General features: G+C 49.1%; 1 protein-coding gene across 2 annotated transcripts in view; it reads left to right on the top strand.

Annotated features, from left to right (window-relative positions):
• MDGA1 (MAM domain containing glycosylphosphatidylinositol anchor 1) overlaps positions 1-8,449 on the top strand; it is a 138,677-nt gene extending 130,228 nt beyond the window's left edge. Inside the window, exons 15-17 of one of the 2 annotated variants that reach the window (XM_050972886.1) lie at positions 5,465-5,595; positions 6,270-6,378; positions 7,525-8,449. In XM_050972886.1, coding sequence (XP_050828843.1) covers positions 5,465-5,595; positions 6,270-6,378; positions 7,525-7,616 — 332 coding nt within the window. In that variant the 3' untranslated portion in view covers positions 7,617-8,449. The remainder of the gene's footprint in view (positions 1-5,464; positions 5,596-6,269; positions 6,379-7,524) is intronic. The other variant, XM_050972887.1, reaches the window with a different exon arrangement.
• Positions 8,450-15,063: the final 6,614 nt, after the last annotated feature.

The raw sequence follows: 15,063 nt of genomic DNA, 5'->3' as shown, positions 1-15,063 counted from the left end.
TTAGGAGGTCAGAGGTAGAAATGTGTTTGTTTCTTTGGGTTTTTGAAATCCACAGTTAACTCCAAAGAAAATTCCCTGTAGCCATATATAAGTGATTTTCACAGGTTTGCTGTAGGGGAAGCATTGCCAATCAAAACTTGCTTTATTGCTGTTTATATCCCCAGAAAGTCCTAGATACAAGGGGAAACAGGAGGCTTTGATTCCCCTGATTCCTTTCTCCGTAGCCTCCCTACTGTACCAGAGCATGGAGTGTCCCACAGCAATCAGCTGGCAGCACAGGCTGAACGTTCTCCATGCCCCAGATGCCTTGTGAGTAGAGGTAGGATCATGGAGCTTTCCAAACTCCGACCAGGATGAGCTCTCTGAGCCCTCCTGCTCTGAAGTTAGCGAAGTGCTAGCTGCAGAAACAGGTCTGTGCAGTGACCCTAGGACTGGACAGAGGGGACCCTGCACACCAAGCTGAGAACAGACACAGACATGTAGAAATAAAAGTTCTCTGTAGTCAGAAGTGGAAAGCAGCCCAGAGGCTTTAATTGTCTTACTCCTCATATGATAATGTGTGAAGCATCCTGAGAGACTGTGAATGAGTAAATACATCCTACCATGGCACAAAGACAACTTACATTCCTAGAAGTTATGAGTCAGTACCACTTGGTATTATTTCTGCATCTCTATCTGTGCTACAATTGTTTTTCCACCCTCTGCTCTCTAGCTCTCGGAGCAATAACTTTTCCCCCAGCTCTGTAACCAGCCTGATGCTGACTGCTATTCATTAGCATCCATTTAAATGAGAGAGGAAGAGAGACCTGTGTTTGTTGTGGAGATTATAAAAAGTAATAGATTCTTTCTGGAGACTGCCACTGGCTCCTGGTATTTGCCTGCACTAAGCTTTGGGCTTTTAGTTTCTGATCAGTGCCATTAACATTGAACACTCAAAGAAGTGCTCAGAGCCCCTGTTGGCAAATGTGAGAGCTCTTTTCTCCCTGGATTGGTTTTAGCCCTCATTTTGATTCTACAAGTGACTCTGCTAAGCTTTGCAAGGTCTAAGTCCTCTCCACACTGTGAATCTCTTTCTAGCTACTGGATGTCTCTTGCAATCGGTCAGCTTCTTACCTCAATCTATCTTGCCTGCACTGGAAATGCCTTGGGAATTTCCATGGGGGCTTTCAGCCCTGAATTCCCAGATGGGTGACAAATCTAAACTGGAGCTGCAGCTGGGAATTCTCATCAATAGCTGATCTCCTGAGATTGCCCCATACTGGAGCAGGGATCTTACAGGAGTGCAGCAGGCAGTTGCAGTGAGACCAGGCTGTGTGCCAGCTCCTGGCTGTGGATCCAACAGCCTTCCCTACCCATCCCACGGAGCTCTGCTGCACTTGGCATGGCACTCCATCTCTCAGTGCGTAGTGCCATCCTCCCTTTGCTTCCTGACTGCTCCAGCTACCTGCCTTCCATCTGAACCATGTAAACTTAGCTGTTCCTTAGCCTTTTCCCCACCCCATCACCCTGCATTAACTCCCCAAGGGAGCTCCTGAGGAAACCTCTACCTTCCCTGCTATCCCACACCGACTGTGCTGATGGCCCTGCCCCTACAGGCCCTGCATCCCTTCCACTGTTCCCTGCCCCAGCTCTTCTGGAGCTACTCTGCAATTCCATGTGACAGTGAAGTCCCCCTCCTGTGGAAACTGAGGGAAGACTTCTTTTTGTTGTGAGAAGGTAACATTTAAAGGCATCCCTTGGGTTATTCTATCTGGCAGCACAGCTGGTCTTTTGTGTGAGTGCCAGTCTTTTGAAATGCCAGCTCTGGTCTTCAAGGCAGCCAGCAGAAGGTACAGCTGGCTCTGCCTGTAATTAATTCCTCATCACTCATCACTTGCCTTTATTCTCCTTTTTGACTGGGAAGAAGGAATAATACAGATTACAAGACAAATGCAAAGACTGCCTTGTATGGGAAGAGGTAACAACAGGATTCTTGGTGTCCTGGGATTTCCCTTTTGTTTGTCTTTCTCTGGTCAGCTGGAGTGATATAGCAGCAGATAGATGGTCTAACTTTTTGTGTGCCTCACCAGCAGGTGCCCTTAGAAAGGGCCAGGCAGGGGAGATGGGGAAGGGGCAACAAGGAGAGAAATATGCAACAAAACTGTCCAGCTGGCTTTGGACTCTGATAGAGGAAACCAAGCATGATTGCAGTGTGAAACCAGGCAAAAAGAGTGACTGCAGCAACTGGCACTGATGGGTATTTCTCATCTCCACTGATGAGGAGTTGGAGAGCAGGTCACACTTCAGTTCTTCTTCAGTTTGTAGACACTGGAAAGGAAGATGACTTGGAGACTCCCATAGTCCAAGTCTGCCATGTTTTATGGCTCTGCCTAGAGTGCAGATCTGGAGGTTCATTTACAGGTACCTCCATCACAGGCTGTGTGCTCTTAACATTACTGGCAACTGGTGGCAGACTGACAGGTGGTAGAAGGAAGTAAAGTAGAAGAGCTGCACAAACTTTAACATCTACAACACTGTGGACTCAGCTCAGATGGGATAGAGGTTTCATCACTGCTTCACATCCGGGAGCCTCCCAGAAGCATATTCCCAGTGACAGTGTTACTGGAAAATGGAGGTACTATAGCTCTTTCCCAGTCCCAGGGAACTTCTGTAACTTAGCAGGGATTGCAGGTAGGGCTGTGAGAGCTGGCTGCCCTTCACAACCTGACTGACTCCTAAGGTAGCCATGGGATTGCTGCTCCTCTGTTTTGACCTTCAGTTTTCCATGTGTAGACAGTAGTGAAACACTGCATGTTGTGAGTAGATAAGGGAGATTCCTTTCCAATTGTAAACCATTTGAAGAATGCCTGCTCATATTCAGTATTGTTGTATTAGGGAATTCGGGGGCCAAAAGGTTGTTTTTCCTAATGCTGCAAGGACACGGAGCTGTCAGCCAGGATGTGCTCAGGCTTGGTTTGGGTTTAGGCCAGGCATTCATAGCCAGTGCTTTGGAGGCACTAATTTGCATTCCAGATGCTTCTCTGGGTTTCTTTCTATCCCGCCTTTGCTTTTTTCCTAGGGCATCAAAGTTCGTTTGCTGCGTGATTTGTCCCAGTGCTGACTACTCAGCCAGGCTATTGTGCAGCAAATCCTAGCTACAAGTCCCCAAATGAGGATAGAATAGACAATGGTTGTTTTTAATCCTTGCTTGCTAGCAGCTTCATATTAATTCTTCATTTGCTCTCAATCCCTCACCTCACCGGCCCTGGTGTCTGTAATTAGCTGCTCTGAACACACTCCTGTTGACATTGATCTATGGGGTTATGCAGTTCCTGCCTGAGCTGCCAGTTTAGACAAGGGGCTCCATGAGGGCTAGGTATCCTTAGAGAGACTTTTCTTCATAGGAAGCTGCTGAGGGCAGGGAAGATGCCAAGAAATCAGCAGCTCAAAGCTGGTTTTGCCAGAGATTCCTGTAGTGACTTCCCTTATCTGTGGCACTGGGTTTCCAGGAGGGAGATCTCACTGGCTTGGATCCCCCGAGGTTGTGCAGTGCCAGCTGGTCTCAAGAGAGAGAGAAACAAGCTATTTTTCTCCTTGTCCTGAGTTGTGGTGTGCATCCCAAACTGAGTATCACCAGGGAAGGGGATTGGATATGCTGTCTATGTCCTGTCAGGCCTTCCTCTAGTCTTCTCAGCTTGCCTTACAGTTAATGCTTTTGAATATTTACAGACCATAATGTGTTTTCTGTCCTCATTTCAATAAATAATTTACATTTTTCATTTTTAACCTTTTCTTGTAAGTCATTCACTAAGAATCTAAGCATTTCATCATCTTTATCATAATCTGAACTCCCTGCAATGTATCTCTCAGTTTCTGACAGGTGCTTGATGGAAGTATTTCCAGGTGCTTGTCCTTCACACAGTGCCCCTAAGGTGGATGTGCCAAGAATGAAGGATTTGGGGGGATCGTGTAGGAGGGAGGTTAAGGATTGTGTAGGAGGAAAGAGTGTTTCCCTGTCTCTTCCCCTGACCTCATTCTGGTGCTTTTCCAAAGGGCATAGCCATGTGGGAAGGCAACATCCCAAGTGCAGATAGACTACAGATGGATAAGTAAGGGTTACTATTTCCTCCGTACTCTCAGGTGTAATATATCTGTGTATAGAGTCCAGAAACTCTGATGAGCAACAGCATGACTAGAGTTGTGATTGATTGATTTCTTGAGAAAAAAAAGTGTTTCAGGTCAACCCTGACTGAATGTTTAACTTTTTTTTTTTTCACTGAAGCAAAAAAGGAAAATAAGTAATCTGAGGGCATGCTAACAAAATGCTGCAGTAAGACAAACTGAGATGGTTTTGTGTGTGGGTGCAGGGTAAGAAGCTGTGACACTGTTTTCAAACTGAGAACTGGAAATGCTTTGAGATTTGTTGGCTTTGATTTTGGTTTAATGATAGACAAAATCTTTTGGGAATTGTTTTTTTTTTTTTGAAAGAACTTGAAGTCGGCATTGATTTGCAGGATCTTTGTGAGCCTCTGAAAACATTGGGCTGGGATGGTACCAGGTGGGGTGGAACAGGCAACACTGTCTGGTGCTTCAAAGAACAGCTGCTCACTGCAAGGCTGCTCCCAGGGCAAGTGGTGAATGAGGACACTGGTCGTCTTTCCACAGCTGATGGCCAGGGAAAGAGCAGGGAGAGCCCTATTAGCTGCACTGCATATTTCAGGTGTCAGTGGTGAACAGGGGGAGGCAAATACGTGTTCTGGGCTCCCCATTTCAAGTGGAATGTGGAGAAATTGGTGGGGCCCAGAAGAAGGGCATCAGAATGGTCAAGGGCCAGGAGCAGAAGTCCTTAGGAAGAGAAGTTAAGGGAGCTGGATTTGCTCAGGCTGGCAAAGAGGAGGTTGCTATGAGCCAAAGGCCCCCAACTGTTTCAAGGGCAAATTCAAAGATAATGGAACCAAAATCTTTTCCTAGTATTGGATTATATGATAAGGAACAGTGTCCACAACTGGTAGTGCTGGAGGTTCATACTGGATGGTAGAAAAAATTGGTTTCCTCAGAGAAGTTCAAGATTGGCCAGGCAAAACCATGCTGCCCTCATGGAGAGCAGGAGACAGCGTCAACCAGGAGGTTGGATGGGATGCCTCTGGAGGTCCCTGGCAGCTAGCATTTCTGCCAGCCCCTTCTCCTGCCACCCCAGCCATGCTGCACACTGCTTCTTCCTCATCCCGCCCCTCTTTGTCTGGGTCCCTCCTTCCCTAGGAAAGGCCAGGTGGATGAAACATTGCCAGTGGCACTTACCCATGAACACGGGAGAAAGCTGGCTCCCTTCAGAGATGGCCACTGCGGCTCTGCAGGCTGTCCCTGGGCCAGCTGGGGCTTCCAGCCGTGATTCAAGGCTGAGCCCAGAGCTGTGCCAGGAGCCAGCCCAGTAGGCAGGCTTGGCTGCCTGCCCCAGCATGCCCAGAGGCCTCTTTCTCTCTTACAGGCTCCCTGAACCTCCTGGTCCGCGTGCGGAACAAGCGAGCCATCGACACCCAAGTCTGGTCCCTCAGTGGGAATCGGGGCAACATGTGGCAGCAAGCACATGTGCCCATCAACCCCCCTGGGCCCTTCCAGGTAAGCCAAGCCCACAGTCAAGGAGCCACCTGCCTTATCCGTGGGCCATGGATGTAGATTTCCTGGCAGACATCTTCCTCTGTAGCACAGGGGCCGGTGGGAGCACTGGGAGCTCTTGTGAAAATGAGCTGGGCACTCTGAATGTGCTCATCGAGTTGTTCATGTGTACCCAGACAGTGGGCTGCTTTTATGGCTGAGGTTTTTACCCAACAGGCTACTTTGCTGTTGCAAGGATGTTTGTGAGAGCTGCCTGGTACAGGCTGGTTGAGTTGTGGCACTGTGGCAAAATGCCCAGTGTGCTTTTGGATACTTCAAATACTAAATAATAACTTGCAAATAGTTACTCTTGCAAGTTCTGTTCAGTATTGGCTTGTTAGAGCAGGACAAGTTCTGTTCAGGATTGGCTTGTTAGAGCAGGACACATTATAAAACAGAGCTCTGATGTTCATCTCTTACTGCACAAATGCTCAGTACAAAGAGGTTGGTCCCATAAACAGTGGGATCTGGCTTTCCAAAGCCTATGAATGTTGGAGAAACGGGAAGGAAATAGTTCTCTTAGGGGCCTGATAAGATCTGCTCTGTGTCCTGCTGACTTCTGCAAAGCCCTGCAGTGCAGGAAGGGCCCTCCACACATGCTGCCTCACACTGGGCTCTCTCCCATGCTCTGCTTGTAGATCATCTTTGAAGGTGTCCGGGGCACAAGCTACGAGGGGGACATTGCCATCGATGACGTCACTCTGAAGAAGGGAGACTGCCCAAGGAAGCCAATTGGACCGAACAAGGGTGAGACTGTGTCTGCCTCAGAGGCCAACAAGCTGCTAGGAGAGCATTCACAAATGCACATGCACAGCTGATTTCAGAGCACGCTGACGTGCTGGTGGGACTCAGCAGGATGGCTGGCCCCACCAGCAGAAGTCACCAGCGGGGCTGTCAGACTCTTGGGCTTGTTCTATGCAGTCAAGAGTTAGCAAGACTCAAAGGAATGCCTGGGAGGTGTCATCCCCAATAAGCTAAGGACTTCTGCAATCCTTCATTTCCTGGAAACGCTAGTTATGGAAGCTTTGAAAAGAGAAAGACCTTCTGCAGGCTTTCATGGCCTCTGTAGTGTTAAGTCAGTCCTACGCTGAGAAAAAAACCAATCTGCTCTTTGAGGCGTGGAACAAGGAAGAGCTGTGCTTTTTTTCCTTTGCCATCTGAGCAGAGAGGCACCACCAGGCTAGATCCCACCAGCCCCTTTCCAGTCCACCCACATAAACTGATGCCAGCACTGCAGTAATGGAGACAAGTCCATTGTCACTAGGGTGGACCATGGATTGAAGCCACGGCGAGGTGTGTGCATAGGCATTGGGTGGGAATCCCTGGTGTGCCCTCTGCCCTAGTCCTGCCTGTGCCCTCAATAACATGCCCCAGGTGGGCCAGAGAGCAGATGTTCGGGGTCTGCAAACCAGAGCCAGACAGGCACTTGAGAGCAAGGTTCAGTTTGGTTTGTTTATTTTTGAAGCAAGAAAACCTTCAGAGTAAGAGTCACTTCTAGCAGTTTTCTTAACTCCAGAGAAGAGGGAAACAAAAGTCAGAACACTATAAAATTTTCAAAATTTTAGGTGCAGGGGGAGGCAAATACGTGTCTCCCTAGGCTTAAAGGTCTCTTTTAGCCTAGGATATAACCATAACACAGTGAGAGTCTTTTGTTTTACTCATGCTGAAAGTTCTGGGGAAGAAAGGACTGGATTGCAAAAGAGTCTAAAACTCAACCTTTTTTCCAAAGTTCATTTTGGGGAACCTTGATAACATCCAGGAAAGGCTCAAAGTATCTTCCAAAAGGTCAGGGAACTCTGTCCTTCAGGGTGGGAGAAGACATAGATGTAGCTTGTTTGATGAGGTCTGTATCTGTCCCATAACTAATTCTGTTTCTCCCTTCTCGGCTGGCAGCTGTTGCTCTTCCAGGAAGCGGTGTCCCAGCCCTGCACAGCCCTTGGCTTTGTGGCCCATTGACTTTCTTCCTTTACGTGCTGCTCAGATGATGGCAAGCGAGCGCTCCTGTCTTCGGACCAAGACATTCCTGCTCCTTTCCTACTCAGCCACCTCTGCTCCTCTTCCTCCCCTCCTCACTGGCACACCAAAGTGTCCATATGTTACCAAAGACTGACAGGCATGACCATGCAAAGGGATCTGGTTCAGAACTGGAGCACTCCTTGAGAAAGTCATAATGTCTAGAACAAAATTTAAAAATAAAGACAAAACTTTTTTTAAAAAGCACGTGCACGAGAGACAGTGAGAGAGAGAGAGAGAGAGAGGAAGGAAAGAAACACACATGGAGAAAAGAAGGAATGAAACACAAAAAAATGGGAATGAAGAAATGTGAAGAGCCAATGAAAGAAGAAAAAAACCACACCCATGTTTCCTTGGGAATGTCAAATAGGGCTTCCTCAGGGAAGTGCGAACTTGTTTTAAACAAACAAACAAAAATATATTAAAGCACAAATTTCTACCAGAACAGTTACCTTCTTTGCTGCAGAGCCCACAGCTTAGTGGATGATATCCTGCAGTACTCCCCTTGTCTCCTCATGCTTTCCCACTGGCTGGGGCTGCCCCGCTCCGGCTGCAGCTCCCTGCAGTAGCACCGGCCTCGTCTGTGGGGCCGCAGCCGCCCCGCATGCTGGCGGCCGGAGCGCCTTTCCTCGCACTGCATGTGCTTCAGTGTCTCCATCCATCCACATCTCCCAGGCTCTCATGTACTCAATTGCCCCCGGTGTGGTTTGCTTTGGCCTTTCCCCACCGCTCTGTGCTTCTCCTCATGCCCTGCCCTGAAGAAGATGGAGCAAGGAAGGGACCGATGGCATGGACCACGCCGAGTGGTGCAGTCCTGTCTGGATCCAGCTGCAGAACGGGCCTCCAAGAGCCTCTTTCTGTCTCTCAGCACTCTTGCTGGATAGGGATCCGGTCTGAGCTGCAGACAGAAAATCTGGTCTCTCTGGGGTTGAGGGATGGGATGTGATGGGATGGGACTGGAAGGGTGGAGCAGTTGCACATTGGCTTCCCCCTGTGAATATTGGGATGGCAGCTGCCTCAGCCCTAAACCCACAATTGCTTCTCCGCCTGTATTTTGTTACCTATTTATTTTGGTTATTATTCCATTACTTCCTCCACCTCAAGTTTTATGGATTATGGGAAGAGTCAGGCATTTAAATGTTCTTTAGCCTGGCAGCAAGTCCTGTGCTCATGACCCAGCCCCTGGGCTGGCAGTTCAGGCAGTTCCAGTTCTCACCTTCCAAGGCCTTTTATGTGCACAGTGCATCCACTGCAGTGTGGGCAAATGGTGGCAACAGCATCACTGCTCAGGGCTGAGGTTGCTGAGTTTTGTCAGCACATGCAGCCACACAGGCACTCAGCTTCCACTGCCAGGGCAGTGGGCAGAGGAGCTGAAAGGTGGAAGAGGCAAGAAACTGCTCCAAGAAGGATGCAGGCAGGAAGTTGGCCTGAAAAAGGGGCTTGTGCTGAGCTGTGGCGCTGCTTGCCACTGAGGAACAAGGGAGCAGGGATGGGAGAAATTCACCTTTTTCTTGATGATATCATGAGTGGGTAAAGCTGGTGTTTCTCTCTGCTGCAGACCTGTAGCAGGTCTGGCCCGACCTCCTCAAGGTGGAGACACATGCTGCTCCAGGTGAACCTCCAGGAGAAGGAATTGCCCTGCATCAGCCAAACAGGAGCTGTGATAGCTTTGTTGCATCTGGAGGCAGCTCTGAGCAAGACTTACCTCCCTGCACAGGGCAGAGTTAGCCCCACAAGGCTGTGAATTGGGGTTTAGTAGCCCACACTCGCAATTAATTAAGTGTGACTCTTCTAAGGGACACCCCATCCAAAATCCTTATCTGGAGCACCACAGATAAGATAGCTGTTTCACTGAAGTACCCATGGCACCTTACCCCTTTCTGATTAATATATCAGCTTCTCAAAGACAGCCATGTTTTTCTGAAATCACCTGAATGCATTAACGCCTCCCGCATTGCTCAGCTTCCGGCCATGGCTGGGGCCTCATTGCCTTCACTGATGGAGGAGGAAAAGCTCTTAACTCCCAGCAGATCCAGCCACCATCAGAGAGAGAAAGGACATCAGCTCTGAGGGGGACCTTCTTCACAGGAGGCCTTACAAGACAGTGGGAGGGCAATGATACAGGTCTCCCCAGCTCATTCTGCTTTTCTCCATTTCCAAGAATTGGGACTGTGTCTTTTCTGTCTCCACTCCTCCCTGCAGAGCCCAGACCTCAATCACAGTGCACATTTGAGCAGGAAAGCCAAGGCTGTTGCCCAGGGCCAGGCAGTGTCATGGGATGCAGTGGGTGCCAACAGCAGTTCTGTGTCTTGCTGTCTGTTGCCGTTTTCATGGGCAGCCGGTGCTGCCTTATTAGGCTGAGCTCTTCCAGCCCTGTGCTCTTCTTTTCTTCTGTGCTTGTTGGAGGTCAGAAGTCATCACCCTGCTCCTGGTAAGAGTCCATTTTCACTCCTGGGAGAGAGACCCCTGCTCTCCAGGGGCACTTGGGAGCTTCACAATGGCTCCTGATCTGCCAGCAGCAAAGCATTTGTGTTGCATTGCTGGTTGCAGGAGGCTTCTGCTGGGCAGGAGGTGGAGACAGGAGTGCTTCCCCATTGGTAAGAGATAGCCCAGGGCAACCATCTCACCTTCTGAGCTCTGAGGTAGAGGCCTTGTGAGTTTGCTACTACAGACTGCTCAGCCTGGGTTGCACAAGCACCCAGGTTTTGCTGGTGTTTAGTGGGCACAGAGGTGCTGTGGGGCTGGGGAGGTGCTGTGGGGCTGGGGAGGTGCAGCCTGAAGGTTCAGGGTGATGGACAAAGCATTCCCCATGAGGCAAGTATCAGCAAAAGGGCACCACACTTTTAGATAGGGATGCCTGCAGGGAGGGAGTCCATGCCCTGTTGCCAGCCCCTGCGAGGGAGGATGTAAGAGCCTCACCACACCAATCCATGGCATGGGGGGCAAGAAGCCCTTTGGTGGCTGTAGGTGCAGGGCAGCTCAATGAGGTTGTCCCAGCCAGAGGTGAAGCCTTCTCCTGCTGTCAGGTGAACTTCAGCTTCAGTAAAAGTCTCAGGAAGCCCCTTCCCACTTTGACCTCTCCTCTTTTATCGCTGGCTGGAAAGCAGCTGGTGGGTTGAGCTTGGGGAAGAGTCATTAACCCAAGTGCCCCTGCTTCTCAGAAGTACTGAGGACAACAGGAGAGACTTCATTTCCCTGGCAGATGTGCTGAGAGATGGTATCAGGGCAAAGAGGCACTTCAGCAGCAAGGATGGGAAGCTGTGCAGTGATGGGGTGGAGGGGAGGCAGGGTCCCTCTTCTTTGAGGGTAGTGGTACTTGTGGTTTACTACCCCCAAGCTTGAGAGGCAAGTCTCCTTGTGGAGGTAGTGCATCCCGGGTGAGATGTAAAGCCATGCTCCTTACCCCTTCCAATTAAAGATCCCTTCGCATTTTTCACACTGTTCTGGCTAAATTACAGTCCTTAAACTTAATTACTGTCTGTCTTCTTAAATATCTGTTGCAGTCCCAATGTTATGTTTCTTTTCCTGATGTTTTATGTTGCTCTGTGCCTATGAAGTAGCTGCTTTATTCCACTCCAGAAGTGGCTGCATTTCAGCAATGGTGGATATTATTCCTGTATATAGTATGAAAGTCCCTGCAGAAGAAAAGTGCAATATAAATTTAAGAGACTGCTTTTATTTACAAGGAGACCTCTGCTTGGTAGTTGTAGAAATACATTAGGAAGAATGCTGTGTGGGTGTTAGCCGATATATACTCAATTTCTTTTTTTTTTCAGGGTGTAGAACAGAAAATATGTGAGTTTGCAGGCTCCTGGGTATAAGTTGTAGATATTAGAAGTAGTGAATGCTACTGTGTGGTTACAAGTGGGGCTTACAAAGAAACTTACATTTTAAACCTCCTTTTGTAGTTGTTCATCGTCTTCTGAAAAATATACTTTTTAGTTTTAATTTTCTACAGTTCAGTGCAAGTCCAAATAGCAGGTCATCAACAGAACTTTAATCCATGGCTTTTAACAATATGAACATCAATTCCTGCTGCTTGCCCTAAAATGCAGTTCCTGGCTGGTAATAATAATAGACTATTTTTCTTCCACAAAGATCAGCCACTGGAAAGCGATGGACCTAATATGTTCCATTTGATCTGGAGTTAAGTAATTAGGAACACCTGAGTGCAACTCTTCCCAGCTGGATGAGAGTGAAAAATTGTTTCATGTATGTGAAAAACTTTGCACAGTGCACAAATGGTTTGGGAACTGCTTGTGGGTCCCTTTCAGCTCAGCATATTCTGGGATTCTGTGATTGGTGGGCGTGCAGAGCTGCTCCAGCTGAGCTGCACAGTGTGCTGCCTGGAGAACAGCTGTAGCAACAGTGATAGGGAGCCCTTCTTCTGGGAACTGGTTTTCTTATGGAAAGAAATATGGCAGCAATCAGGGAAAAATTGGGGGAGGGGGGAAGCTTCAGATATTTAAGCTGGTAATTTTTTTGCAAAAATAATTTAGAGATATGAGAATGAGTTTAGTAAACATGATACAGATCGTATTTTATTCCCTATTGCTATCCAAAGTATTGAAATTTAATTTCTATCTATACAAAGTCCTCTGGGTGCACTACTCCAGAATTACAAAAAATTTGCTTTACTACCAAAGGGAGAGCAGAGTCTGGATTTCTCCTCCTCAGCCTGTCCCTGTCACTCTGTGCCAAGAAGGGCCCAGCTTTTGGGTGGGTGCCGGGTGCTTCTCAGCCTGGGTGGGGGACAGTCACTGGTGCTGGTGGGAGAAGCATCCTTCCACCACAGCCCTGAGCCTTGTCTCCAGCATGAAGTGGTCCCATCAAGGTGCTGTCAGGAGCAAGGCCTGCTCCCCATTAGCTCTTAGCGAGGCTGAGGCAGGGAATTTTATCTGTGGGAATTGCCCAGGGGTCCTCAGGCTGCCCCAGACAGGGACAGGCAAAGGAACCAGGGCATTTTCCCTCCTCCATGGAGTAAATGGTGTCACCTTCTCCCACTTGGAGAGACAAACCTTTTTGTTAAATCCGAGAGCTCAGGAAGCTGCTGCTTCAGGATGTTGCTGTTCTAGTCACCTTTGTCTGTCAGCACCACGCAGATATCCATTTTTCTCTGGAAACGCTGCAGCACCCCTTTCCTCCTGGGTGCCTTTGGCTGTCCTAGCAGTGGCACAGAGGAGCATATCTGTGGCATATCACTGGAGCCTATCCCATGGGCTCTGTGCCTCGAGCTGGGCGTGGTGGGACACAGTGCCACTGCCCCTGCTGATGCCCAGCTCTTGCACCCAGGGAGAAGGACCCTGCATTGCAATGATGACAAGCAGTTGCATTGTGAGTATTTCTTGTGCAAAGGATAGGCCTCCTGGCACTCCTAGCTTTGGGAAAGACCTCTCTTGGTCCCCTAAACTGCCCTGATATGTTGTCTTTTCCAAGCTGCCCTCAATGAGGGTGCATCCCTGTTCATAATGACAAGTGTGCAACAGCAGGACCCTCTGCAGGCTGTTGCCAAAATTTGTATTTGCTTTGGCCCAACTGATAGCTGCTCATCCTGAGACAAAAGGCTTTTAGAGAAGAAAAGTGCTAGAGAGCTGTGCATATTGCATTTTAACCTGATCAAATGGTAATAACTGGCAGCTGTTGGTTTCCAGCAGGGAACTGAAAGGCCTTGGTACATCCAGCATCCCAAATGATGGCTGTGGTCCATGGGTGTTTTCAGTTCTTCCCTTGGGATTAAGGCACATGTCGGTTTGGCTGACCATCTGCCACCACCACAGGGGATTTTGGGGTCTTCTGATGGCTTCTTATAGTTTGGTATGGTCATGTCAGACCACTTGTACCCTGGAGGCTTTAAACACCCCGAGGAGCCCTGTGGGAGAGCCCAGGGCCACTTTTGACCAACCCACCATTCCAGACAGGGAGAAGATGCAACTTGCAGGCACCTGTAGTCTGCAGAACAACCTCTTGGCCATGGAAAAGCAGTGCCATCCCACTCCATTTTGTCTGAGATGTGTGCTTGACACCCAGACCCTGGGCTGTGACTCAGGTACATGCTCAGTGGCTCTGCCATCAGGCATCCTTTCTGAAAGAGAGAGACCTCCAGAGACAGACAGCAAGTCAGCAGGACATACTGTGTCCCTGTGCTGCAGGGAATGGGGCTTGGTCCAGGTCACCTCGATCTGCTCTGGCACCTTCTCCATCTTGCTCCCTGCAGCCCTGGCAAAGCCTGAGGGGCTGGTGGGGCTGCCTGGATGGTGGTGGTGGAGCAGGAGCACTTCAGGGCATGTGTTTGTTCCAGCAGGGACCTAGTGTGGGTCATGTCCTGGCTTCATCAGAGGCAAAGGAGGGCTCACAAACAGTCCCATGCATGGCTGAAAGGATGGAACAGAACTTGTCTGTGTTCTCTGGAAGAGGAGAGGGGAAAGATGAGCTCCACAGTGCACTGAACCTTGTTTCACTGAGGGCAGGCAGCAGGCTCTGACCTGAAGCTTCTCAGATGCTGGGCAAGGAGACTAAAGAAAATCCTGAGACCAGATTTCCCAGTAAAATGCACTAGTAAAATGCTCCAGATCCTCAGCACATGAAGAAGCCAGGCAAGCCACTGTCCTCCCATGGGTGATCCCTGAGGAAAGCTGCAAAGGGCTGGTCCCAGCTTGTGAGCACTGTCCTTCCCTCTGCTGCCTTTCACGGTGAGGGTTTTCCAGCATGGGACAGAGAACAAGGGAAAGGGGGAGATGCTGTCTTTACTCTTGCAAAGGTAGAGCTGGGTGATTAGAGATTTTTGTAGAGACCTGTGCAAGTCTGTGGTAAACTCAGGTTTTGCTGGCGTTTGCTACAGCCTATAAACAATTTGTTCCTGTAGAATGAGACAAAATTTTGTGCTTCCGTTAACTATTGTTCTAAAAGGAAATCAGGCTATGAATGTTTGAATTAGAGTGGGTTTTTTTACCCCCAGGATGGCCTAAATTTAGTATAAGACAGGCCAGCTGGACAGCTGTCACACAGTGCCAGTCCCCAGGCAATGCCAGTGCCCAGAGCTCATAGTGATGGATGTGCCTTATGCTGTAATGGCTGGGCCCTTGCCTGAAGCTTTGAGCCAAGTGAAGGGTACCTGTCTGCTCTGCCAGCCATGTGCATCTGTCCTGTCTGCCAGCCAAGTCTGTAGGAGGATGAAAGCCCCCCTGCTGCTGCTGCTGTGAGCCAGTGGGGATCTGCTTTGGCTGGGGGAGATGGGCTCAGGTCCTGCTGTTTTGGCAGTGAAGTGGCTTCCAGTTGTGTAAAGCCCAGCTGTTACAATGGAAAGATGCTCCAGGATCTTCAGAAGTTCCATAACTACAGCAAGCCTCAATTCATCAGCAAAGGCAGGCCCTGGCTATGGGCTGGAACGTGCCAGATGTCAGCAGTCCTGCTCTGCCACTG

The sequence above is a fragment of the Serinus canaria genome, chromosome 3 (genome assembly GCF_022539315.1).
Source record: "Serinus canaria isolate serCan28SL12 chromosome 3, serCan2020, whole genome shotgun sequence".
Lineage (NCBI taxonomy): Eukaryota > Metazoa > Chordata > Aves > Passeriformes > Fringillidae > Serinus > Serinus canaria.
The sequence above is the reverse complement of the archived record's forward strand: the minus strand, read 5'-3'. Positions and strand labels throughout refer to the sequence as shown.